The sequence below is a fragment of the Coturnix japonica genome, chromosome 12 (genome assembly GCF_001577835.2).
Source record: "Coturnix japonica isolate 7356 chromosome 12, Coturnix japonica 2.1, whole genome shotgun sequence".
NCBI lineage: Eukaryota > Metazoa > Chordata > Aves > Galliformes > Phasianidae > Coturnix > Coturnix japonica.
The window spans coordinates 10,881,755-10,907,216 of NC_029527.1; the positions used below are offsets into that span (position 1 = coordinate 10,881,755).

The 25,462-nt window shown below is 43.8% G+C and overlaps 1 protein-coding gene across 2 annotated transcripts in view; it reads left to right on the forward strand.

The window, feature by feature from the left end:
- SYNPR (synaptoporin) overlaps window positions 1-25,462 on the forward strand; it is a 76,655-nt gene that overhangs the window by 1,674 nt on the left and 49,519 nt on the right. Inside the window, exon 1 of one of the 2 annotated variants that reach the window (XM_015875409.2) lies at window positions 13,115-13,260. The exons of the other annotated variant lie outside the window; for it this stretch is intronic. Coding sequence (XP_015730895.1) covers window positions 13,222-13,260 — 39 coding nt within the window. The 5' untranslated portion in view covers window positions 13,115-13,221. Of the gene's footprint in view, window positions 1-13,114; window positions 13,261-25,462 lie in introns of those variants that run through there. 2 annotated transcript variants of the gene reach the window in all.

Here is a 25,462-nt window from a genome sequence, read left to right on the forward strand (position 1 = left end):
ACTCCTTTTCTTTTCACTCCAGCTGTCATTTTGAACTCCAAAACAGACCCAGAGCTCTGGCAGATTCTGTGGCAGCTTTCACATTCCCCAGCAGCATCGCAGCCTTCAGTGCACTTGATCAGAACAGTCAAATTTCGCTGCTAATTGCTGGATTTACAGCTGTTTCATTTTGGGTGTTAAATGATGTGTGAGTGGGGCTTTTATGCAGAAAGTGCTGGTGACAGTGGAATTTATTAAAGCTGCTCTCGTTAACGCTGATGAGTTTCTCAGAGGTTTACAGTAATCACCTATAGGAAGGTGTGAGCGACGTGGTGTGATGACGTGACAGCTGAATCACAACACACATGGAGCTTTAAGATATGGAAAAGCAATGTGGCTTTAAGGTCGCATTCTTTTGGCTTATTTATCATGTAAAGGCAGGTGTTAACTTCTGCTTTTGGGAAACTTGTGCTTTTTTTGTTGTTTTATTGCTTGTTTCCCAGAAAGCCAAGCTCTGGATGTCAGATGCTGTTAGGACACAGGGGTGGGAGGGCTATAGCATGGGTGGCACATTGGGACCAAAAGATCCTCAGCTGGTCCAGGCAGACCAATCCCTAATGTGTGCTCCCATCTTGTGATCTATTAGGGTAGGTCCATGGAGGAGGTAGCTCAGGGGTCTGTGACTTTATGAATAAGCCTCTGCATTGTAAACAACACAAATACTTTCAAGTCTGGAGACAACCAGGATGGCTGTAGGTTCTCAGGTTGATAATTGCAGTTTGTTGGTGTGCAAGTTCAGTGCACTCACAGAGCGGTGTCTGGAGGAGCAGGCGCTGGATTGGGCCTCTTGCAATCTTCTGTTTTGATTATTGTTGAGAGAAGATGCTGAAATAGGACTGATTCTTCTGAATATTCATAGTACATTTTCATTTGTATTTCTTGTGTACTTTGCCATCTATTTCCAGGCAAGAAATTGCATTTGGAAGCCATTAACAGACAACGTTGGCTCAGGCCCAGGAAAGGTTAGAAAAAGAAAGAAGTGACTTGTAGCAATTGAGCACCAGATCTGTGGTTTTTTTGGGGGGGAAGTTCAGAGCTCTACACTGGTTATAAATGGTGTACTCACAGCATAGGGATCACAGTTCTGGGCTTGGAAAAGTGCACACAGCTGTGCTAGATAGGCTTTGGGTGTTCCCAGTTCTGAGTCAACTCTTGCTTTGTGGCATGTGTTGGGGCAAGATGCTGAAGGGCTGTGATTGCTCTTCTGCCCTTCGTCCCCCTGCTTCATCTTCACCTGAGACAAGGGGATGCTGCTGAAGTTCATCTCTCGTAATTGTCTGCTGTGGCTCTGCGGTCCTCTGTGACCAGTTAACAGTGTCACAGCTTTGCCTGAGAAATGACACTCCTTGGTGTGCACCTGACAACAGCGAATAAGGAAAGATGAAAGAAATAGATTTGTTTGTCTCCCTGGATTAATTTCCATCACATGGATGTCTGGATGTGTTTGAATAGCTTTGATTGGGTCGGTGAAGAGTAAGCAGGAAAAGCAAGTTTGTCAGTTGTGTTATATTTGTGTCATGGTTGCTGCTTCTCTGGAGTGAATCTACTGAAGAGCAGAGCTTTGTGTGTCTACAATGTGACGTGTACATTGAGTGCTTCCTATGGAGCCAGGGGTTACCTGCAAAAGTATTTTAGTAAGTGGCCTTAGGCTGAGGTTTTAAGAGCCTTTCCCCTCTCTTCCTCTTGCTTACAGAACTGTGCTGCTGCTCATCCCTTGTACACTGCAACGTGTGTACCTGGGAGCAGTCTTAGAGCTGTGGTTTCTGGTTACTGGTGGTGTTGCATGCTGAAAAACGCTGCTGGGGCTTTTATTAAGAAGACTTGGATGTTGACATTGAGATGCTTAATGAACCTGAATCTATCTGAAGAGTTGTTGCAATTCTTGCTTTGTACAGAAAAATTACATTCTAGTCTTTGTGTGACTGCAGATAGTTACTGCAAGTGGTTCTGCTCAAGATGTACAAAAGGTTTCCAGAGCAGTGCCTGAGATTTGGACAACAGATTCCCGTTCATCTCTGATGGAATCTGAACATAGGAAATGCCAGGGAGGTTTAAAACTGTGTGCACATGGACCAAACTAAACCTGCTCTGCTTCCTTGCCCTCATGATGTGATCTTTTGGCTTGGAAGCTAGGAAGAAAAGCCTGGCAAGAGCAAAGCTTGCTTTGTTTGCGTGGCCTCTAAAAGGGTTAGCAACCTTTCCCTGCAAACAGATGTGTGCGTAGAAGTCAGGTAATCCTGCTGGAGTCTAACGCTCATGGATGGGTTGAGTGTTGGGTGTTTGCTTTTATCTGTCCTTGAACTGAGAGAAAAGCCTTATAAAATAACACTTTTTTCCTGCCTACTGATGTTGCTTGTGCAACACCAGGACTGTGTTCTGTGTTGGATCTGTCCATCTTGATGTGTAGGATATGCAAATACATCAAAGAACGTGTTGTTGATTTTTTGGATGTCTTCCTCATGAAGGAGGTATCCAGTTGTTTTAAAATACCTGACCCCAGTTACTATCTCAGGGACCATGTATGTACAGCATCAGTATGTGTGCTACATAATGAAAAGTTGTAAATCCATTTCTATGGTATTTTAATATTACAAAGGTAATTACCATGTAACTACCCCTTGATGGGATGATTTCTTATAGGCAGCTTAGCATAATGCATGCAAAACGCTCTACAGTTCATCACAGGCAAAAATTCCCACTTTGGAACGAGGGGATGTGAGCACCGAACAGAATGGAGCCTTGTGAGCTGCCTCTGTTGGTCCCTGTGGTTGGACATAGAGCTTCGTGACGCTCTACAGGGCATCACTCTCTGCAGCCTCACTGAAGACAGATGTGAACCTGTATCTCATCATTGGTGGGACTGGAATGATGGCAGCAGAAGCCCTCAGTGCATGCACAGTGTTTTACTGTGTAGTTTTAAAGTCTCAGCTTCTGGGAGTCTTGTGATTCTGAAACCTTTGGCTCTGATAAGCCATATGCTACCATATGGTAGCAGAAGAGAGATGGAAGCCCTGAAGACTGAAAACCCAGCAGACAAGCAAAGGAACAGAAAATCTGTTCTGTGATCCCCTGTTTCCATGCAGACTGCACAGAGCTGGCTGTTCTGCATGCTGCTCACATGCATGTTTGTCATGTGTGGTACAAATTCAGGAACAGGCAAAGAAGGAAGGAGGAAAGGGCAGTGATTCCTGACCACACTGCAAGTAAAGAGCATCTTTCATCTGAGATGTGCCTGCCATTTCTGCTTGGGCTCAAGCTATAATCATGGCAGAATCGATTTTAAAAGGTCACCTAACAACTCACTGAAGTCTTGATGATTCTTAGGCTAAGATGAGGCTGAGTGGGACTGGGTGTGCTGGGGTTACACTGGACTAGTGTGGCTGAGAAAATGTGCTTTGGGAAGTGGGGGTTCTTTGGAGTGAGGAACTCCATAGACATCCCTGATTGAACCTGGTGAAATCTCTTTATGTTAAGCCACCTTCCTGATGGCAGACTCAGCTGGTGTTATCTGAGCGTGGCTGTTCCAAGCTGTAAGAATAAAAGATGAGGAGAGAAACTCATTAATGCTAAATTTGATTATATATGCAAACCAGGTTTCTATGAAAGGAAGAACAAAAATCATCTGACTTTCAAACTAGCAAGGAGATGCATGGAGATAGAGGGGCTGTGCCATTAGACATACACAGTTATAGGATCCTTGCCAATTTTTATGAAGGAGATGTTTCAGTCATCACTCCTGTAAATCAGCATCTGCATAATTGGAGCCTTGGGTGAAAGCCCTGCCTGTTGACATCTCTGGATTCCAGTGTTGCAGTCAGGGAGGAATGTGCTCATGACAAAGAGCTGCCATCCTTTGGATCCTGCAGTCTCCATGTGAACCTGGCCTCGTGTACCAGCTTTCTCCTTGGAGCTGAGTGAAAGCTATCAAGTGTTATACTCCAGGAATACTGAGCAACAAAGAGCACTTGCCTGTCTGCCCACCCAGGCTGGCATCTGGCCAGAGGGGTCTTAAAAGTGGTGATGGGTTGGTGGTTGGTCTAGATGGTATTAATGGTCTTTTCCAGCCTTAACGATTCTCTGATAAAGGCTTTTGCTCTTGTGGGGGATCCAGCAGGTGCTGCAAAGCACATAGTGGAAAGGAACATGTGGAGGTGCTGCTTTTGAGGTGTTGGATCAAAGTGGCACATGTACTGCAAAGACACAGTTGCTAAGGTGACAGCTTGCTTTCTTTTTGGCAAAAGGAAAAGAATACTGAATATAGACCAACTGCCAGCTTTTGTACTATTTAATTTGCACAGTTTCATCTTTTAGCCATTGCAGAAACTTCTTGAGTTGGTCTTTGGAAGCAGTGTTTTCCCACTCAGAATACTGCACTTGCTCAGCTGGAAAAGCCAGTAGTGCAGCTCATTCTGAAGGAAACACACAAGCCATGTAAACTGATGGTGTTTTCAATGAGTGTAACTGCAGACACAAATCGTGGTGTTAAAAGAGTTTGGCAATGGCATTCAGTCAGCTAGAGAAGTACTTTCAAGGAACCATTTATAAAAACCAAAACTGTTAGATGTTGCTTTGTTGGCACTTTATTTCACCAGCACTTTATATATATTCAGATGGCAATGGCCTTAAGTTGTGCCAGCGGAGGTTCAGGTTGGATATAGGGGAAAAATATCTTCTCAGAAGGAGTAATGAGGCACTCTGGCATGGGCTGCCCAGGGAGAGGGTGGAGTAACTGATCCCAGAGGTGTTAAAGAACTGTGGAGATGTGGCACTGAGGGTAGAATAAATATATGACTGTCCTGCAAAACTCCTACCCTGTTATCATGATCCTTCTTCCATGAGAAGTGCCAGAGCCTGTTGCAAACAGCCTGAGTGAGTATTTGTGGGAGTAGGCAGCTGTGAACCCCTACAACCTCAGCTGGTGGTTCTCAGCAACTGCTCTTCACGGTTCCCTGAATTTCCAGCAGAAGTTTGTGGTATCTGTCCACAGACTTTGCAGCTGATGTACGTGCTCTGCCCTCTGGTGTTATTCCTCAGGTGATGCGGATCCGGAGCATCTTTGGCTTGAAATGCCAGCTCTTTGACATTTGCACATTGGGTGCTCATGTTGGCACCTCAAACTTGGCGCTGTACCGTCAGAGAACTGTAGGAACATTAAGGTTGGAAAAGACCTCCATGATCATCAAGTCCATCTGTCAACCCCTCACCGCTGTGCCCATTAACCACATCCCTAAGTACCACCTTTCTGGTGATGGATGAAATGCCTCCCTGGCCCATCTCAGAGCAGTAAGGTTGGATCCTGAAAATGGGCTTATTACTGTGAGCTGCGTTCACCTGCGTGCTTCTTTAGAACGGAGCAGTTTCTCCAAGTGCTTTACTGGAGATGGCTCATCAAAACCTCTAACTGTGAGCGAGGGGTTCCTCCCAGCATTGCCAAATGCTGCAGCCATAAGCATGCAGAGCTCTGCAGATCGCCATCTCCCAGGGCAGCCGGCATGTTGGAGCAGAATTAGGTCCCGCTTTGCAAGAACACGCCTGCCAAAAGAATTAAACAATGGATGCTTTCCTAGTTAATTTTAACATTTTAATTAAATTCTTTGCTGCTGCGTGCCTTTGATCTCAGCAAGCTGATATACATAATGTCTTTTGTTGTGTCCTAGCTGCGTTTTATTTCAAACTTATTCATGGCTGCTGGGATGTATTTGAGTATGAATAAAAGTACAAAACCACATGCTGTCAGGTGAAGAGTGCATCACAACTCACTTTGCCAATTGGCAACCAGAGACATCCAGACTGTGAGATGATGTGGGCAATACTGGTGGTAGATGGATGGTTGAAGTAGGTGATAAACTAAAGGTCTTTTCCAACTTTAATGATTCCATGATTATTGAGGAGTATTTTAGTGATGTCTCAGTAGAGCTTCTTTCTGGATGTAGTTTCTCTCTCTCTCTTTTTTTCTTTATCTTTTTTATTTTAGTCTACTTTGTTAATGCAAGAAGTTGGTAGGAACACTCAATGATTGGATGGCTGGGGTATTAAAGTCAGCTTCATCCTGTTTTATAGCCTGTGGGCAGTGACTGAGGACCTGTGGAGCATTTGGGCTGTACCAGGTGTCAGGCAATCCCAGTCATCGTTGCATCAAAGTTGTTTGTAGAGCCAGTTGGAGAACACAGTTTCATTTCAGGGGAGAAAAGTCACTTTTCATATAAGTTTCCATTGGAAACTCTGGCTTTCTAGCAAGATTATGAGCGAGGAAATATTTTTGCCAGAAGCCACCGTCTTTCAGTTCAACACTCAATTGGAGGTTCAGGTCGGATATCAGGAAAAAGTTCTTTGCTGAGGTGGTGTTTGGGCACTGGAACAGGCTTCTCAGGGAAGTGGTCATGGCACTGAGCTTGCCAGAGTTCAAGAAGCATCTGGACAATGCTCTCAGACACATGGTCTGATTTTTGGGTGGTCCTATGTGGAGCTGGGAGTTGGATTTGATGGTCCTTATGGGTCCCTCCCAACTCTTTCCTTTAAGAAGCAGTGACCAGGTTCTTGTTCCCCTCCTGCATCATGCTGTTATGCACCAGACTTGCTTCTGGAGGGGCCGGAGCCACTTACACCCTTGGCACTGGGACTGGCAGGGGAAGGTTAACATTTTTGGAGCAGAGGCAGTATGTTCTTGGAAAGAAAGTGAGCAAGTAAAAAAGGCAGAAAATCCTTTTGTTGGAAAACCTTCAGCTGTCAAGCAGTGATTTTTAGACAGCATGCATATTGGCATTGTAGTTTATGCTTATATTTTGTGCGTGTAGCAGGAGGCTCTGTGCAATCAGAGCCCATCCCAGTACCAGATCTGTGCTGTCCCAGATTGCGAGGCCTTGGCGGGCAGCTGAGGCTGTGTCTCAGTGGCTGACATATGTGGGGACTCAGGGTGGGCGCAGCAGAAGGTCGCCTGCTGCCACCAAACATGATGCTGCGGTAAGGTAGAAATGAGCTCCTTGCCTGTACTGCTCCCTGCATCTGAACCAGAGCACTTTGCACTGTGGGAACCAAGTGCTGGCAGGGCTTGCTTCTTCTATTCTTATTTTTTTCTTCTTTCTTTCTTTTTTTCCCATTTTTCCCTTTTTTTTTTCCCCATCCTTTCCATCATGGTTTTCACAGTAGATTGACAGCAACAGGAGAGCAAGGACAGGCTTGGGGCAGAACTGCGCCAGCACAGCTTGTGCTGCTGAGCAGTGAAATAGAGAAGCTCTTTCTGCCACAGCATCCAAATGTGCAACAAACCCAACAACCGCTTTTCCATCTTTTTGTTTCCGCGCTCATTAGCACTGGCCACCCGTGGATGTTGTATGGGTTGTGAATGCAGCTGAAGAAGCTCTGACAAAGCGCACAAATATTGTTTCCGCAGCTTAGTGCCTAAAAAGTAGTGACTCAGCAATCATCTCATGGGACAAACAGTTCCCAGCTCTTCCCAACTTGCAATGAGATCTGCACATCTCTGGGCTGCTGGAGGCAGGGCTCTGTGTACCCCACATCTGCATCCCTCCTGCACAGAGGCTGCTGGGTGTGAGCAGAAGAGTGCTCTCTTCAAAGAGATTTTCTGGGGGATTTTTACGCTCCATCCCGTGATGTGCTTTGGGATGCATTCAGCTTTCTCTTCTGAATAGGGCTCCAGATGATGGAAATAAATTATCATAAATTAGAATAGATTGCACTCTTCAGCATCTCTACATCTGTCATTATGTTTCTTTAACAGCTCAGTTTAACATTTATACACACTCTGACAGCAGCTACTGGTGTGTATGCTATAAATATTGGCTTGCAGAAGACATTAATGGAGTTTAGGTAAACGTTTGATGACGCTGAGATTCTGTTCCATATGGTGGCATGCAGCAAAATCGAATTCAATGTGCCATGTATAGCACGCCTGTGTTCCGTATGCACCGTCCTCTTGGCATTTTATCAGTGTTCTGCACTACCAAGAAGTGCAGGTGCTCTCAAAGAGCAAAGCGAATTTCTTGCAGTCAGTTCTGTTGTTTATCACCTGTGCTGTTTGCGATGCTTGAAGCCAACTTGTGACATGTGTCATAGAGTCATTAAGGTTGGAAAAGACCTCCATGATTGTCCACCCATCACCACCATGCCCACCATGTCCCTTGTATGGATGGGAAGGGGCCAGGGAAACAAGGTATCTCCAAGAAGCAGTGGGTTCACTTCTTTTCAATGTGAGGAAGAAAACCTGTGCGAGTTTCTGGCCAAGATGGTATTTCATTAGTATTGCAGTGGGTCCCATAGGCAGGGCACAGTCTTTGGGTGTTGGCTGGTCATGACTGCTGAATGTGGAATTTGTGAATCTCAACAAAACTGTCACCAAAACACTTGACAGGAGGGTCTGCCTTGTGTTCTGTTGACTGACAGGAGGACAAATAGCTCAGACATCATAGCAAGAGGTAGGAAAAACAATATTTTGGTCCCTGTGGTGTGCCTTGCCATCATCCGATAGAATTAGGACATCTCCTGCAAAACATTATCTTTTTTTTTCTTTTTTTAAATTTTTTTGCTAATTGAAACACCTTGATTAGTGCAGCCTGATGATGTGGCTGTCTCCTCTGCAACATTTCTCTGATGTATCCTAGTTTTGAGTTAGCATTAAGGTAGAATCATAGAATGGCCTGTGTGGAAAAGGACTGCAGTGGTCATCCAATTTCAATCCCCCTGCTATGTGCAGGGTCACTAACCACCAGACCAGGCTGCCCAGAGCCATGTCCAGCCTGGCCTTCCAGGGATGGGGCATCCACAACCTCCTTGGGCAACCTGTTCCAATGCATCACCATCCTCTGAGTGAAGAACTCCCTCCTAATACCCGACCTAAACCTCCCCTGTCTCATTCCCCCTTGTCCTATCGCTATCCGCCCTCATGTTCAGTGTTTTGTTGGCGCTGTGCTGCAGAGGGGCAGCTGCAATACAGGAGCTGGACAGCCCAGATGTGGGGCCCAGGAGAACATCTGGCTCAGGCTGGCCTCTGGGCACGACCACTTCATTTGCCCCTGTGTAATGCAATGTAAGTAATGAAGCAACCTCAGTGTACAAAGCAGGGCAATCCAAAGAATGCTCTTCACACTGTAAATTGCTGAAGGTCTTTATGATGCCAGTGAATTAAAAGTCTGAGTAGAAAAAAACCCTGCAGTGTTGTAAGTTCAAGTCACTTCTTTCACAGGCTGTGAGTGGGGAGGGGAAGAGATAAGTTATCTGAATGGAAATGTATTTAAATTCTGTCTCTGGCAGAGTGCTGGGTTATTGAGCAGAAAACACTGCGCTCCCTAGCATGGAGAGAACTGGAGACATTTTTGTATAGACCATATGGGTTTTCTTTGGTGGTATTACCCCTTGTGATCCGGATTGTTAGGGGAATTTTCAGACCTTTGCACGCTGCTTCTTTTAGAAGATGTTGCTTCAGGTGTTTCAGTGATGCACCTGTGTTTATTTGCATAGGGATGCTGCTCCATCCCTGCTGGCTGGGTACCAAGCCCTCTTTCTTACCTTTTCTCAGGTTTCCAGGTTTTACCATTGTTGTGCCCAGTTACATCGTCCTTCTGCTTCAGCCTTCCTGATCTTGCTGCTTCCTGCAGAAAGAAATGTGTTTACAAAACTCTTTCCACCAGAGCAGACTTGCCTATGATTTTCCTTTGGGCAGCTGATTGTATCTGAGCTCGGGGCTTGCATTTACGTCTCTTGAACGATGCTATAAAGAACTAAATAGTATTTAAACAAAGGCAATGGGATTTCATGGTGAGCCTTGCTCCATTCAGCCTTCTCCAAGCTGCAGGAGAAGCTGAACTCACGGAGGGCAGTTTCAAAATGCTGAAATCCCCTTTTCTTTCAATGTCTTGTATTTTCTGGGTCTTTTAGCTCTTTGAGGTGTGTAACTTCAGGCCTGGAGGCTATGTCTGCAGCCCTGACCTTGTAGCTATGGCAGGTTTCTCTGTGATGCCCTCATATGAAGGGGGGGTTTGAGGAGGGATGTTCTGTAGGTAGGTAGAAGTTGATGGAAATGAGACACGTGCATCTTGAGAATATCTCATTCTGGGGGTTATTTAACTAATTGCAATGTTTTGTTTAGCTCTGAACTAAGCTGTAAAGATGCTCTTGGGTAGAAGGGAGGGAAAGATGAGGCAGGGGTGCAGGCTGCCCAGGGAAGTTGTGGATGCCTTATCTCTGGAGGTGTTCAAGGCCAGGTTGGATGGGGCTCTGTGCAGCCTGGTTTGCTGTCTGATTTAGTGGTTGGCAGCCCTGACCATGGCAGGGGGTTGGAATTAGATGATTTTTGAGGTCCTTTCCAACTCAAGCCATTTTATGATTCTATGAAAGAACCCCTTGTTCTGAGTGGATTATTTATTTTCAAATATACATAATGTTCTCACAGAAAATGAGTCTATGTGCTGCTTTAATTAATCTGTCAAGTTCTATCTTTCACATATGACTGATGTTCATAAATCCTCAAACTATTTCTTTTAGGCTTTCTTGTATAATGAAGACCTATTCCCAGCTCCAGCTGTCCTCCGTATCTGGCCATAAGCCCCTCTAGGGTAGGATGGGAGAAATGTTGCACTTTTTTGCACTCAATCAGTGCTGGATCTCAAAGTTTAAAAATATCACAAGTGAAAAACAAGAATGTGAGTCATACAGAAAACACCCTTCACTTCCAAGGAAGTATAAATATCAGAGAAACACATTCTTCAGATGTTTCCTCCTCCAAACAGGTATTCACATCCAAGATTTCTGTTTGAAGTGTTCAGAGACATTGGCTCCCTGCTGTCAGAGTGACCATTAGGTACAAGAGATGCCTAGCAAGTATTGATAGCTAACATCTTCCCGGAGCTAAAATAGTCACGGAGGTGGGGGTGAGCTTTGAATGAAGAGGGAAAGTAGGGAAGGCTGCAACTTCCCTTCTTGTGGCTTTGATCTCCATAAACACCTCTTCCGCAAAGGTTGGTTTTCACTTTGGACCTGAATGCTCAACTACACCTCACACATCAGGTATTGCCCTCCAAGGCAGCACATCTGCATGCAACTTGTCCCACTTGCCTCTCAGCAGCTGGGAAATGAGGGTTTTGTATCAACCAGGCTTGCTCTGATGCCAGCATGTGTTAAAGTGCATGTGCGTTTCCTTGTGTTTTTACAGGATTAATATTTTCAAGGCTTTTTGATAGAAAATTGCTGAAAATTATTTAAATCTGAGGCATGCTGCAGAGATCAGAGAACTCTTATAAACTCTTGAATTAGTAATGTTGAATTAGACATGAGAAAATCCTTTTCGCCTTAAATGGTGAATAGGCTTTTCTCAGAACTATTTAGGAGTTTAACATCTTCATTCATCCTTCTAATAAGTGTTACAGCTTTGGTTTTCCCTGTGTATACATGCAGTTCAGCCAAACTGTACATCTTTAGGGCTATCGGGGAACCATACAAACTCTGTAACCTCAATACCAGGCTGCTGTGAAAACTTGGGAAAGCAATGCTCACCTTGGTCCCACCAAGGATCTCATTTGTGTTGCCATTCAGAGTCTAATCAGCAGCAAATGAAGCAGAGCCTGAGGCAGTGCTTTGCTGCCTGAGGTTGGCGCCTGATGAACTGAAGGGATAAATACAGTGAGAATCTGCTTTTCCCTCTTCCCTTTGAGTGTGCACGTAAGTGTTAGGTGAGCCATGTTTGAAGAGACATCATGAAGTGAGCTTTCAAATATTTTCTTGAAGTTCTGTTAATTATTTCGCTGTAACGGTAAGGAACAAAGCAGAAGAATCAATATGCCTAATTATTACGTCTAAATGCAAGAGAAATTAGCCAACGAACTCTCCCTTCTCTGGGGAAGATTAATCTTCCTATGCTCTATTTCAAATGTCTTCCAGAAAAATGAAAGGCTTATCACCTAGGAAACACGCGGTCCTAATCGCCCAGGTCTGGCACTTGGGCTTACAGCCAGTGAGGGGACTTGTACTGAGTTGGTCTTCTGAAGTGCAAAATTAGATTGTTTTCTTGCGTTCAACTGTTGTAGTAGGAGTTTTGAAGCTGAGTGATTTGAATGGCAGATGCTAGCAGCACATGCACCGTATGTAATCCAGAGATGCCCCCTGGCTCTGGAAGTGGTGGTGGGCCTGATTGTCACCAAGGGGTGCCACGTGAAGGGCTGGGTTGGTCCTAGACCTGACCCTGCTGATTAGATGAGCTTTTCAGTACCAGAGTGTTGATGTGTCTACACTGCTTAAAGAGCTGCCTTCTTTACCTCTGCACTGTATGATAAGTGCTTCTCTGACAGCTATAGGAGACTCTGAGAAGATACTGTTTTGCTGTGACCTGCTGGGAAATGGCCAGGAGATGCTTACAGGTGCTCTTGGTGGGATCTTGGTTCTTCCTCCTTTAACTGGACTCTGAAATGAAATGACAAAAGTATTTCCTGCTTACAAGGTTCAGTATTGCAGCATATTCTGGTTCTAATTCCTCGTGTTTGATGTGTGCCAAGCCGATAATATTTATGATATTTCTGTTTGGATGATTACAATAATTTTAAGCTTTCACACAGATGTAAGATGATTTCAAATGGAGTGTTTAAATGAGTAAATTCATCTTTACATAAAATATGTTCACTTTCACACAGCCAGAAGGGTCTGGTTCTTGATTTTTGTTATTTCATTTCTTCTTGTACTGGTAGAAATCCTAGTCTGGAAGTACTAAGATGTGTTTCCCCTGAATATGACCACATTCTTATATATGCGGATCATATCTGGGAAGAGGGGGTTAGGTTTATTCCTTGTCTGAAAACCCACCTCAGTTGAAAGAGGATTCAGCAGCTAAAATATGAAGTCTAAATAAATAGAAAATAATTTTAAGAGGGCAATTTCTTTTCATAGCACTGAGGAAATCAGGCTTATAATTCACAAACTGAGATGACAACTCGCTGTAGGGAAATACTTCAGCCCATCAATTATTTTACATTTTTGTATTGCATTACTCGTGGCAGTTTATTAATTAGTTTCTCTTTTGCACTCTTCATTAAAAGGAAAAGATTTCAACTCATTATGTATCAGCCTGCACCCTTCTCCCTTCCCAAATTGCTCTTTGAGTTGCGAGCAGTTCCCATCTTTCCTGGCTGTTGAGTGGATCAGCTGGGTGATGCTGACTGGAGGGCATGGGATGGGCTACTGATGCTCCACCTGATTATGTGGTCATGGAAACCCTCCGAGGTAAGACCTATGTTATCAAAATAAATTGGGCTTTTCCAGCAACTAATGGTTGGCGAGGCTTTTGCTAATGCTAGATCCTGCAGGATGATGCACTATGGAAGCCAATTAGCCTTTGCTGTGATAAGCTAGGCTTTGATTAAGCTTTTCCAGGCTTTCTCATTGCAAGAAATACATATTACTCGTTGAACATGCAAATGCATTTGCAGTGTGTAATTACAAAATCTTCTAAAGGAGTGGTGTATTTTAAACAGGGCTTTAGTTTCATGCTTATTCCGTAGTTGCACTTAACGACTGGTTCACACGGGCTAATTCAGCAAGCGTAATTGACTGGTTTTAGGAGTTAAAATATCCTGTTGTTAAATGTTTTCTGCTTCAAATACCAAATATAATGAGGACTATTGCAGTGGGTACGTAAGCTATCTGCAGCCGCTCAGAACACCTTACTCTGCACAAGGAGCTTTTGGGAAGCAGTGAGCTGGCAGTGCTGCATCCATTGATAGCATTGCCTCTATTGGTTTGAGGCAATATAGGAGTGATCCTGCTCTGATGATGTTGAGAACAAATGCTTTTTCTGTAGCCAAGGACAGGGTTAGCTTTTATCCCGCTGCATGTGCATCATGTTCCACTTGATGGGAATTAATTTATTGATCCAATTAGCTCCCAACCTGTTTACAGAGTGATCACAGATGAAACAATGTAATTAAAATTACTCATGGCTGTGTATCATGTCTATAAACTTCGACACTTGGGATTTGGATTGTATGGTGTGCCTTCTGTCAGTGATAATGGATTGCAAAGAGCACCAGGAGGTTAACATATTCTCACACTCATAAGCAATACACTTTCTATGTTGCTTTCTTGTATGTGGTGTTGTTATCTGTGCGACAGGGTCGTGTTTCTCACCTGGTCATGAAAATTATGATAGCTTTTGTCTATTCACCTCAGAGATTATACAAGCTCCCGTGTCTACATCTATGTTTATATGCTGCAGCTTTAGAAAAAGTTTAGGAAATGGATTTCTTTCTTCCGGGTCTAATTAATTGTTATGGTCTTGTGTAACACGAGCATTCCTATAGGTGCGTGTGCTTCCCATTTGTGATGCCTTTAGTTTGCTGCCTGCCTAACCCCATGAAATTCCTACAGAGTTATATACTGTGGCACGCTGATATGCCCTAAATTTGTCGTGCTTGGCATCTTCTGAAGTGAGGAATGGCCTTGCTCCTGTTCTTCATTGTTGGTGAGGGAACTGAGGGCTGGTGGGTTTAAGAAGAGCATGGTGGGAAGGCAGCAATGCATCTTTTACTTGTGAGGCTTTGCTCTTTCAGCCCATCAGTTTTTCCTGCTTGTCTCTTGGGTTCCTGCTAATGGTCACAGAGCAGCCTTCTCTTACTCAGAAACCACATGTCTACCCTTCTCCATATTATCAGTTTTCAGGTGTCCCGCAGGACACTCAGCCTAAAATAGCCTGAACGTTTCTCCTGTTTTATTTTCCTCGCCAGCTTTCATGCATGTACACAGGCTCCAGTGAGGCATCAATCTGAATGTTACCATCCTTCATTTAAACGAAATTCCATCTGTGATAGAAATTCTTGAAAGTGAGGGTTCCAGGATTGATGTTTGATTGTTAATTGTCTGAGTTGTGATTTGAATTCTGCAGCATTTGGCTTTAGTTGTTTTTTTGTGTTTTCTTATAATCTTAGGAATTGTTTTTTGGTTTGCTTTTTTTTACATTCTATCAATAGTAACTGCAAACTTGAGCATATGCTGCAAAAAGCACGGAGGCAAAGCATTCAGATAGAGAGAGAACACAAGTGCCTTTTTAATCTGAGAAAATTAGCAGAAGGGATTCAACTTCCAGCAAACTGTGGCTTCCGATCCGCAAGCTAAAATCTGCATATTAGTCACCAGTTATTTTTCCAGATTTCCAGTTCGTTCTGTTTTCTTATTTAAAGATGCTGCAATTCTCTTTCAGCCCTTTCAGACTCTGTTTCATAACTAGTTTACTTGGTATGGGGGGAGGGAAGGGGGAGCCAGCATCGTCACCACCACTGTTGTTATAGCTCACATCCAGCAGGTCATGGTTTGTATCTACCTCTAACCAGCAAAGATGCCGAACTGCTTTTTAGTCAGGAGGAAACTGAAACCACCATCAGTGGTGTCCACAGAGCCGGTACAACCAGGGCAATTGTCATAAAACCTGCTGTCTCTCTCTCGTGGTTACCTAATATTGATACCGTTTGGTGCCCCCTGTTAGCATTTACATCTATGATTTTCTATTCTAAATTTACATGAGGAGGCTCTTCACCTCCATAACTTGGAGGGATCCGAAGAGGGAAAGATAGGTTGGGAGCAGAAGACAGCTTCAGCATAGGCCAGTTTTGTGTATGCATTGCCTATTTCCAGGTTAGTTTAGCTGGTGAGCAGAAAACTATCCCACTTTATTGTCTATTTTTTCCACCCAGAGGATCATCCATACCTTGCTATCCGGTGTCCATTTTTCTTCCTTATGCTCCTCTCTTTTGTCCCATTTTTCCTCACTGTGGACCTGATCAAGGCCTGGAGATGTATGTGTAGAGGGTTGGAACAAGACTTCCTAACAAGCATAAACCAGAGCTCATAGTTTGTTCTTCAGACTGTTACAGAGAGACTTAGAGATTTTCCCACCTATGCTGGCTGATGCAGGAGTAGAAGAGAGTCTGTGCTTTTAGGTTAACCACTGAAAACCATTTTTTATCCCCATGAAATACTGTAGGGCCATTAAAGCAAAACGTTTGTTGTAATTTTATATGTGTACACATAAAGACTGTAAAGCAAAACGAGCTTTATCAGTTTGATGGCGCTCATTATACCAGAGCAATATTTTTTATGGAGTCCTTCTACCCCATTGCTGGATCATTTCTATTTTGTCTTTAAATTTGCTTGAATGTGTTCTGTGTTTTGGAGGAACATCCCCTCTTGTCCCCCCAAAACACTGTCTCATGTCTGATATTTTTCTTACTTGAGGTAAATGCTTAGAAGTGAAATGCTGACCTTGTGTTGGGTGAGGATGAACTCATGGTTGTGTTGCCTTTGACATAGCTCTGTACTGAAAACGTGTTCTGTTTATTTTCTGTCAGGGCCAAGTAATATGCTCATTCAAAAATTTTCCTCCTCAATGCCATGCCATTAATAAAGTCTGTTTTATAATACCCAGAGCATTGTCTGTTTTGTGTTTTCCTTATTTATTTTCAGCATGACCTTCATATTGGATTTATCTGTTGTTAGGCTGAGCAAGTAACAGCGCTCTATGTTGTTGTGCTGCTGCACATACTAACAGCGTTTGGCTGTAAATTGACAGTTGCTGTGACGCATTTATGTGGAGGCAGTTGGTGATTTCCTTATTCCAAGACATCGCTCTTCTAAAAAGAGCTTAACAAGGAGAAGCTGGCCTAAATTCAGCTGCTGTGCCAGTGGATGCACCTGCAAAAAGTCCTGGTGCTGAGGGGGCACTGAATGGCGTCTCCATAGATTGCTGCGGCCATCATCTTGATTTTGCAGTAAATCACCAAAAGAAAAGTGACTTGCCATGGATGATAGTTGACATTTTTTGACACTGATGAGGCAATGGGGAGACTGTATGCGTGTGTCATCCGAACAGGGTAAATAAATTCTGCTTTCTGTAGCATAGCTGTGATATCGCTGTGCTGATGCATCTCTGGGAAATAGTTGGGTGCTGTCGAAGTTGGACCCTGTTCTAAAATGAGCTCGGAGCTGTTTGTGTAGGTAAGGAAGGTACACGTTTCCATTGGCATGCTGATTGTTACTATTGCAAGCAGAGGCTGTGATTGTAGTTTATGTTTTTCCAGGAACAGGTTTAGTGCAGATATGCCCTCTGAAGATTTATCTATCAGAAATATTTTCCTCTCGTTCCACTGTTTTTTTTTTATTTATTTATTTAAGTGTAAGATTGTAAAACATGGGCAAAATGTAGGGTTGAAAGGAAGAGAAGCCAGGAATACTAAAGAGAGAGAGAGAGGGAGCTTGCTTGAAAGTGTTGGCCAAGCAGCTGTTCGTGCCTCCTATTTAGCATGAATGGAAGACATAGCCCTGATTAAAAATGGTAGGTAGCAGCTGCACAGCCTGGGCTAAGGATTACCAGATGGTTAACTGTGATTGACTTGTCTCCATGGAGCTCAGTGAGGAGGGAGGAATGGAATATCTGAAATGTGATGAACATGCTAGGTACACAATTTTTTTTTAATTTTTTTTTTTTTTATAATGAATGTGCCAGATTTGTTTACATGCTTCTTGAATAAAATATGGCTGCTAGTTTGACTCAAGACAGACATCTTTAGTACATGCTATGTTGCAAAACCTTGCTCTTTTGATTGTAGGTGTGATGATTTCCCCCCTCCTTCCCCACCCTCACCCTCTCCCCCCCCCTCTTAGAGCTGTGATACAGCATAAAATAATTGGTTGACAGAATGTTGATTCTGCAGCACGGGGAGGATTTGCACAGATGGGAGTCAAAATATGTCTCCTTGCCTTATGCTAATGCCACCACAAAGGTTAGAAAGAAGTTCAGAGCTGAATGTGGAATCCTTGTGCTTGAGCTGTTGCAAAGTGTTTGAAGTTGGTACCTGAAGAAAGAAGATCTGAGTCCAAATGCTCTCACTGTCTGCTCCCTCTGTTTTCAGGAGGGCAGCGTATTATTTGCACAGCGATAGTAACTCAGCAGCTTTTCCTTCATGTGTGTCTGTTATGGCCAAAGTAGAATATTTTCAAGCCTGGGGAGGGCCAGTGCTCAGCAGAAAGGCAGGAAAACACAGATAGCTCTAAAAATACTGTGGCGAAGGGATGACACATCCGCACGACTCCAAACAGCATCTTCTAATGGGGCTTGGCCAAATTTCTTCCAACTGCCAAACAATTGGCACTCGTGTGAGCAATATGTTCCGCAGAGGCTGTAGCCATATGCATGGTGATGTATTCATCCCACAACCCGTTTGTCAGGATGAGGGGAAAAGCAAGCAGTGGTCAGGGCTATGGCCAGCATAGCTCTCCCAGTTCTCCAGGGCAGTCCTAGCATCTCGTGACTCAGTTTCTTATCCTGTGAGTTGCTTGGCAGCTCTCACAGTGGGATTTTGGAGGGGTCTCAGAGCCCAGGCATCCCTGCTGCCCCCAGGGCTTGTTCAGGCAGAGCATCCCGTGTGCTTCCGACCTTCTGCTCTGAGCGGCTGCTGGGACTTGGCTGGCAGGCAGGAGCTGCAGCTACCCCAAAATAGAAACCGGTTGTGTTGGGAGTAATACCTTGGCATGTTAAAAGGGGGAAAAAAAATAGTACTAACAGCAAATAGTTTAGAAATGCAGAGCTAAATACTGTGTTTGAGGGAATGTATTGCCTCAGGCTGAGGGGAGTGGGAGGATTGGGTTGTTTGTTTCTTTATCCTCTGTCGTGAATATTTCTACTTTGCCTGCATTAATTTTTAAATCAAATTACAAATATGTCAAAAAGATGGAGCTGACGCTTGTGCCAAATCTTTCCTTCAGATTTAAGTATGAATGAAATTGTGGTGCAGATTTGTCTTTGTGAGTGCCTTGTTACCTAGAAAACATTGCTTTTGAGCTCATGACTACTGGTGTGTGCAGTGGTCTCACCTAAATGTCATCGGTGTATATAAACACAAATAAAATGATGGTTAAAGCTTTCAATATTGAGATTCAGATGGTTTATTTCATCTTTGCTGTGTTTTACGTGTGCTTTGGTAATACCATAGCCTACCTTCTGTCCTCCGCTAAGCATAAAACCAAACCAAGACCTCATCTGATTTGTCAAAACAGGCGACAGTCTCTTGAAAGCAGTGGCAGAAACCCGCTCTGTCCTCACATCACACCTGTAAATACTGAAGGGAGGAGGTGGTGGCAGTCAAGGCCCTTCCTCAGTGTGAGGTGAAATGTTTGGCTGTGGTTTCCATGGTACTGTTCTGAGCATCCATGGCTGCAGTAGGACTCCCAGCAGCTCCTGTGTGTGTCACATGCAGAAGGGAGAAACTCAGGGTGACAACACGACCGTGTGTGCTGTGCTGAGCCTGAAAGCCATCTGGTTGGTGGTGCCCCGTGAGTGGGCTTTGTTTCCTCCCACGTATTGCAGCCCATGGGTGCCAGCTGGGATGGGTGCCCACGGTCAGCTCCCTGCATTGGTGCCCTCATGTGGGGCTCATTTCTTCTTCAGTGCTGCTTGGCAAAGCCACAAGTGAAGCAGCCTTCACGTCTTACCAAAGAAAAGTCAAAGCTGCCAAAATTTTGTCTGTTTCGAGTCAGGAAGGAATGCTGAAATTTGGAAGTGTGTTTGCCTTGAAAATGATACCAACACCTCCAGCCTCAGATCTGGTCAATTGATGGGTTTTGATTTTGATCCATTATACTTTCTTTTTTACATGTGTTAAGATTTTGTAACACAATATTTTTCCACTGAAACTGTTCATTTTGAAAGCTTCAGAAGGAGAATTTTGACAATGTCAAACATTTCAGTACAGAACATGTCATCCTGCCTGTCAACAACTATTTGTGACAAATCAAAGTTTTAAAGGGGAAAGTGTTCTTTGGGAAATTTGTCTCCAGTTGCATCGTTCAGTGCATTATTTGAAATAAAAAGTGGTAAGTTTAGACCTGTAGTGTGTTATGTGGATTGAAAGCAACTCCTATTGAGGCTCATAGGAGCACTCATGCTGCCTTGGGAGGTAAGTGTGTATGATCGTGCTTCTTGTGTTGTTTACTGCCGTTGTAAATACTAACAAATGTGAAAAGAAGGATTTATATCATATTGCATTTGCACAGCATTGTCTTCTACTGGTGCAAGAAAGCTATTCAGTATGTTCATCATCAAGTATTCCCATCTGATTGAGCTTCATGTCTCTAAGCACTTGATAGCAACCAAAAAATATCTGACTGCCTTTGTAAGCAAAACAGATGCAAGTGATTTTTCCTTCTGGTGTTGTGTGCTGAGCTCCAGGCTTTGGAAAACACAGCATCATCCAACCCCGTCTACATTCTGTATTAACCCCACCTACATTCTGTTCTGCCATTTTACTCTCAGCACAAACCCATGGTCTCCATGTCATTTCATCACTGTGACATTTTCCTGGCCATATTTCTGGGCAGACCTTTTGTCCCCAGCAGCATAAACACTGCGGACCAGGATTACTGTGTTGTAGATCAAGGCCTGGAGCTCTGCATTGAGAACAGAATTTTGCAGTGAATAAAATCTTGGTGTTAGAATGCCAGGTGTCCGTGGCATCCTGCCTCATGCATTGCTCAGCGTGTCTCAGAAGGGCTGTGATGAATTTGTTCTTTGGCTAATTGTTTCTGTATGCATAGCCTGCTTTATGGGTGCTTGGGTGGCTCACTTGTACTCCAGCAAATATATCTCCTGCTGTCTGAGTGCTGCCTGGGATGGAGATGGTGAATTCAGAAACAGCCTTTTTATACACTGTTCTGTTTATCAGCTTAAATTAACTGCTATTATTTGCATATTTAACTGAATTATTTGCATCAGTACAGAAAACTGTGGACAATTGATCCAGTTTAAGAGAAGCATTTTGTGTAAACTTATTCCATGTTTTTCAAGTGAAAAGCAATACAAAATTGACTTAAAGGAGACCGCATCTATAATGTGTGATTGTGCCCTGACTGAAGTTGTGATGTTGACCTGCTGCAGTATAGTGTCTAAATATGTATAAAATACAGAAATTACACATATATATTGAGAGCGTGTATATTTGCACACACATCTGTATGAATATCTATGTTACATATACATGAGAAATGGAGAGCAACTGCATGGATGGCTGTAGGAATCTGGATTTGAAGCATCACCTGAGTGTGAAACATGTCTCAAACCTTAATGAGGCAACCCATCACTTTGCTGCAGTTGGATCTGTGATGTGCTGTGAGCAGGCTGTGCTTATGTGAGGCCAGATGAACCTCATCTGTGCTGCACAGGACATGAACAACATGGGTTGTCCCTTGTTCCCTCTCCTCACCCCGGTACCCACAGCTCCTTTCAGTTGGATGCTTCTGTGTAATCATCCTTAAGTATAACCTACGGATGGAAAATGAAGAATGTTTCTGAGCTGGATCTTATTTAGAACCTGGATAGCTTGGGGAAGCCATACTTATGTGCCTTGCGTGCCTGCATTTTTGTTTATAAAAGCAGCACGGCCTCTGTTACTTCTGTCTGCAGCCAACAGTCGTGCTGGGCTCTAATTGTGGCCCTGGGCAGCACTGTGCTGTTTGCACCCATGAAGAGGTGCTCAGGACTTTGCTGCCCAGATGCAGCGTCTCCTCTTGTGGTACTCACAGTGTTCATACGGCACAAAAATCTCATCACAGAGGATTAGAGGGTTTAGTTCTGCATTGTGCAGTTGAACTGGTTAAGCTGCACTTGGTTTATCCATGTGCCTGCATACCTTGATGAGTTCATCCTGCCCTGCAGCACATGCATATTCTGCTGAGAATGAGATTTATGATTCTGAATTTCTGGGAAAATAAAATCTAAATAAATTGCCAGAGTTGAGCAATTGATCTGGATTAATGGGGGCTGACTCTATTAGCCTAATACAAACGCTAATCTGATTCCAAACTGTTAACATATTAAAGCTGCTTAATTATGTGTTTGTTTGACACAACGTGGTAATCCTGTATGATTTGGGGTATACTGTCACAGCTCTTGACTTGTGGTGGGTCACCACTGATAAAAACACAATTGCAGCCCTTCTGTGTGGGGCAGACATTCACTTCCCCCTTTGCTGGAGTGTGGCTGGGGGTAGGCACTGCCAGGCATCCTCCTGGCTTTTATAGCCTACAAACCTGAGCTTCATCATACAGCAATAAATACAAAAAACAATACAGGAGGAGATCCGAAATTACTTCTGGATTAAGCAGGAGGTCAAGGGATAAGAGGATATTGCACACTGATGTATCTGGGAGGTTGTCTGGTGTCGTGCAGTGCTTTCTACCCAGTCTGGGAATAGCAAAGCTCCAAAAGTGAAAAGCCGCCTCACATCTGCTCACTGTAAGGAGTGGGATAATGAAATGCAGAATCAAAGTGGAGTACGAGGCCTCTTGGCTTGTTAGAGCTGGGCTGTGCCAGAGGAGGAGGATCTTTCAGTGGGAAGACCACTTGGCCACATGAGTGCGGGTTGTGGTCTGGTCCTGGGTGTATCAGGAAGCTGCTGCCCTGATGCACGGCATCAACAAATCTCTGCTTTGCTCTCCCAGATTTCACAGGTTTTTGACACCCGTTACAAGACCTTTGAGATTTTGTGTTACTAGCAGGCAAGGCAAGGCTGGAAATTTTTCATAGCATCTTTGAAGTCAATACAGACCAGAGGTGTTGGTACCTACCACTTTGTATAGAATTGGGTATGGAGATTTTTACTGTACGCGAATCCCTGAATGTAGCACGGTGTTCCCAGCCTTTGGTGGACATTGTAGAGACAGTCTCAAAGTATGTGGTGAAATGAGAGCAGAGCAATGCTGTCAGTTCTGGGGTATGTGACAAGGTTTCTGAGGACAGGGAAGTCATATTTTATACGATCCTGATGCTTCCAAATCTGCTGTTAAATGTTGTCGCTTTTGGAGGATTTATTTGCTTCAACTGAAAGACCAGGGGCCCATCAACCAGTAGGGAAGGTCTGTTCTCTGTTAGAGTAATCTGTATCCATAGCAGCCCAAATCAGAGCGCTGAGTCCCTCCAGGAGTGTCTTCTACATGACGAAGCGGCAGCAAGATGCTGCGGGAATATTTCCTTGTTGATCATCTTCAAACCATGGCAGTGTCTGTGAGCGCTGAGCATGGTGGCAGTGTTCCAGCTGGGGCTGTGTCAGCATGTCCCCTCCCGTCCTCTTCCTTTCCTGGCATTGCAGTGGGGTTCTGGGGTACAATGTCCCCCTGAGCCCCCATCTGAGCTGTTTGCTTTCCATTGCTCTCGCTTTGGTGTTATTTCTGATTGATGTAGGAACGCTCTCCCAGCACCGTGTGTTCCAGGATGGTTAACTGTGCATTTTGCAGCTAACACTGACGTTGTTCTAAGGTAAAATCGGGTGAAAATCGTCCCCTCGAATAAGAAATCTCCTGATAAAGACGCGTTTTCCGATCCGAGCTGCGTTAATCAAGAAGTTAGTGACACCTGGTGGCAGGATCCCATGGAAATCATGCGCTTTTCTGGTGACCCAAATCCAGCATCCCCCTCCCTCCTCCCTCGCAACGTGCTGCTGCAATGTGCTGCTGTTTACTAACAAGGGCAAACCGCTCCCAATTAAAGCTCTTGTTTTCCAGGGTTTTGCAGAGGTAAAGCCTGGTAGGTAATTGTGTGCAGCGATGGGAGCATCCCGTGGTGTTCCTTGGCTGTTCAGGCATGGTTATGTCCCTGAGCTGTCCCTTCATCCTTCTGTCTGTGTGCATTCAGCCAGTCCCCACCTCTCCCACCTCCCAGAGTGCTTCTTTAAAAGGTGAGGAATTCAGTAGGCTATAGGACGGGCTAAGCTCAGATGGTTTCTTATTCAGTATATTTTGGATTACCTAAATGCATACATAACTAGATGGGTAGGGTGTTGGTTTTTTTTCCCACTTATATCTGGCTCATCTTATAGAGACACAAGGGAAAACGTTACAAACAAAGTAATTGGCTGCAGGCTGGATGGGCTCTGAGGACATGATGGAGCTGTGGGTGTCCCTGTGCATTGCAGGAGGGGTGGGCAAGACAGCCCATAAGAGTCCCTTCTGAGTCAAATGATTCTGTGGTTCTGTGAAGTGTTTTATTCTTTCTGTTTAATTAGTTACCTCTGGATATGTTTGGATTTTGTGTATTGACTAAGTGGTTCTTCTCCAAGCTGCCTGAGGTGTCCATTTGATCTTGAAAGAAATGCTGAAATAAGCACTATGGTTTGGTCACTGTGGCCATTCAAAGCTGCGTGGCTGGTGCTGAGTTATTAGTGGCTGTGACAGCTCATTATCTCCCTGTGTTCCCAGGCGCACCGGGATCAAAGTCACTCTATCCATGTTCTTAGGAAACCTTTTCCTTTATCCTGGTGGGCTGAAAATAGAGTTGTGAGTGATTTTGCTCTCATTGCTGTTTGTGCAATAGAGTAACTGTATTTATGTAGTGTGCAGCATCTTGCTTGTGGAGTCTTATTGGCGCTGGTGCTAGTGGGGAGTTGTGTACTGGCATTAGTTTGTTTTATAAAGTCCATTGTGTTATGTTTCTATATGTATTTATGTATTGTAATGCATACATTTTCTTTTTTTACATACATTATCTTCAGAATAGTGTGTGAGAGTGGATGAAGATGACTGTTGTTTCCAGCCATGTCTGTGTATACCTCCTAGGAACAGTCAATAAAGAACTTTCTGAACCTGAAATACTGAGCAATGTCTTTGTGAGCTCATCTGCTTTTTGCAATGGACAAAGGCTGTCGCGTTAACCACAATGGAAAAGTGGAATCACAATTATAGGGACTTTTTCAGGTCAAAAAAGCTGTGATTGGGGTTATTTATGGGAAAGGAGGATCTCAGCAGCTGCCATTTCAGACTCCAAGCGGAGAATATATTTTGGATATATAACACATCTCAACTTGAGAAGCTGGTACAGCATCACCGGATTGAAAACTGTCACTAATTTTCATTAGTTTAGGTTGTTTTGTGTGTTTTTTCTAAGGAAAGATGTTACCTATTTTGATGCCCTGAGACAACCTTGTGACACTGACCTTTTGACCAAGCAAGAAGCCACGTTTTCATGTACACAGTGCCTGTAATATGCATTATATGTGTCAGCAGATTGTGGCGTATTAGAAACAAAAATCCATAGATATCAGTTCTCGTCTATGCAACAAACTTGGAGGCTTGTCTGCTACTCATTGTTTTCTTCTCCTTCATTTGCAATACATTTAATCAGTGAAGGAACCAGTGAACAATTTTCTGAAGCTGCTGACAGTCATAGTCTTTTGTCCCTAGATCTTTCTAATTTCCTCATAACTGCTTACCTTTTTCTTCAGCGGGATGGATTCACTGCATTATGTATGTATTTGTGGTCATAAAAGTGCTGACAAAAGAAGCTGCCAAAGTGATATTTTTCTGCATACATTTATCATATAAGAACCTACTTATGATGAACACAGATCCAGGGAAAAGCTATTGTACGAAGAGCAACAGTTTAACATTTGCT